Source organism: Hippocampus comes, unplaced genomic scaffold (genome assembly GCF_001891065.2).
Source record: "Hippocampus comes isolate QL1 unplaced genomic scaffold, H_comes_QL1_v1.1 C16845290, whole genome shotgun sequence".
Lineage (NCBI taxonomy): Eukaryota > Metazoa > Chordata > Actinopteri > Syngnathiformes > Syngnathidae > Hippocampus > Hippocampus comes.
In genome coordinates this window covers 1-989 of record NW_017839982.1, presented here as the reverse complement: position 1 = coordinate 989, position 989 = coordinate 1, and the positions used below count along the sequence as shown (strand labels likewise).

The 989-nt window shown below is 60.3% G+C and overlaps 1 protein-coding gene across 1 annotated transcript; it reads right to left on the bottom strand.

The window, feature by feature from the left end:
• Positions 1 to 35: 35 nt before the first annotated feature.
• Positions 36 to 967, bottom strand: LOC109509294 (AT-rich interactive domain-containing protein 4A-like; the record flags this gene model as incomplete). Its single annotated transcript, XM_019859167.1, has 3 exons — positions 862 to 967; positions 547 to 793; positions 36 to 292 (listed from the first exon to the last, which is right to left on the bottom strand). Coding segments are annotated over exons 1-3 (569 nt in total), but the record flags the coding sequence as incomplete, so codon positions are not given.
• Between the last annotated feature and the right edge of the window lie 22 nt (positions 968 to 989).

Here is a 989-nt window from a genome sequence, read left to right as displayed (position 1 = left end):
AAAAAAAAAACCAAAAGTTGTGAGAGGAGACCCACCTGGCTCCCAGTCGCCTCTCCCGCTCGTCGTCATCGTCTTCCTCCTCCTCCTCCTCTTCCTCCTCGTCATCTTCATCCTGCTCCTCCTCATCCCCCTCGTCGTCGCCGTCGTCATCGTCGTCCTCAGAGCCCCTGTCGGACCCGTCCAGACGTCGGCTGCTGCGCCGTCGCGCGTCCCTGGGCTCGTCGCCGTTGTCGCTTCCTCCCTTGTTGGGCGGCTCCGCCTTGGTCGCCGCCGTGCCGCCTCGCCTCCTACCCTGCGCGGGACAAGATGCAAGATGGAGTTATTGCGCACGAGGTACCTTGTGCTAACCTGACCGGGGTAGGGGGGGCTCGTCATCTGCCTTAACACGACCGCACAGCCCTTGTGGAAACTAGCTCCAGCCCAATTGCTGGTACAAGCCGGGTATGCCACCGCAAAATGATATTTCGAAATTTAAAAAAAAAACTAAAAAACGGAGATGGGGATAAGCTCGCGCTGTCCTGCATCACAGTCATCGGGGCGACTCACCCTGGGGGACGTCTGCTTGTCTTTGGGCTCTTCCTTGTCGCTGTCGCTCTCGGACTCGGCGCCCTTGTCCTCCTCCTCTTCCTCCTCCTCCTTGTACTCGGCCGCGCTGAACTCGGCCCTGGCGCTCCTGGGAGCGGCGGCGATCCTGGGAACGCCGTGCGGTTTGGGGGAGCGCGGGTTGTTGTGGTGGATGGTCCTGAAGGTGATGCAGGCGGAGCGGCAGTACTCCTCGAAGCCGAAAAGGTACCTGCGAGGGAGAGCGAGCGGATGAGCGGTCGCATCGGCGTTTCGACGACGCGAGTCCCAAACGCTCACTTCTTGTACGCCGTCTTCACGTTGTACGACGCCGCCGAGTTGAGGATGGGGATGCCCAGATCCATGTAGATCTGCTTCCACACTGTGCCGCTCTCAATCTGAAGCACAAACGGAACCGATTCCATGTT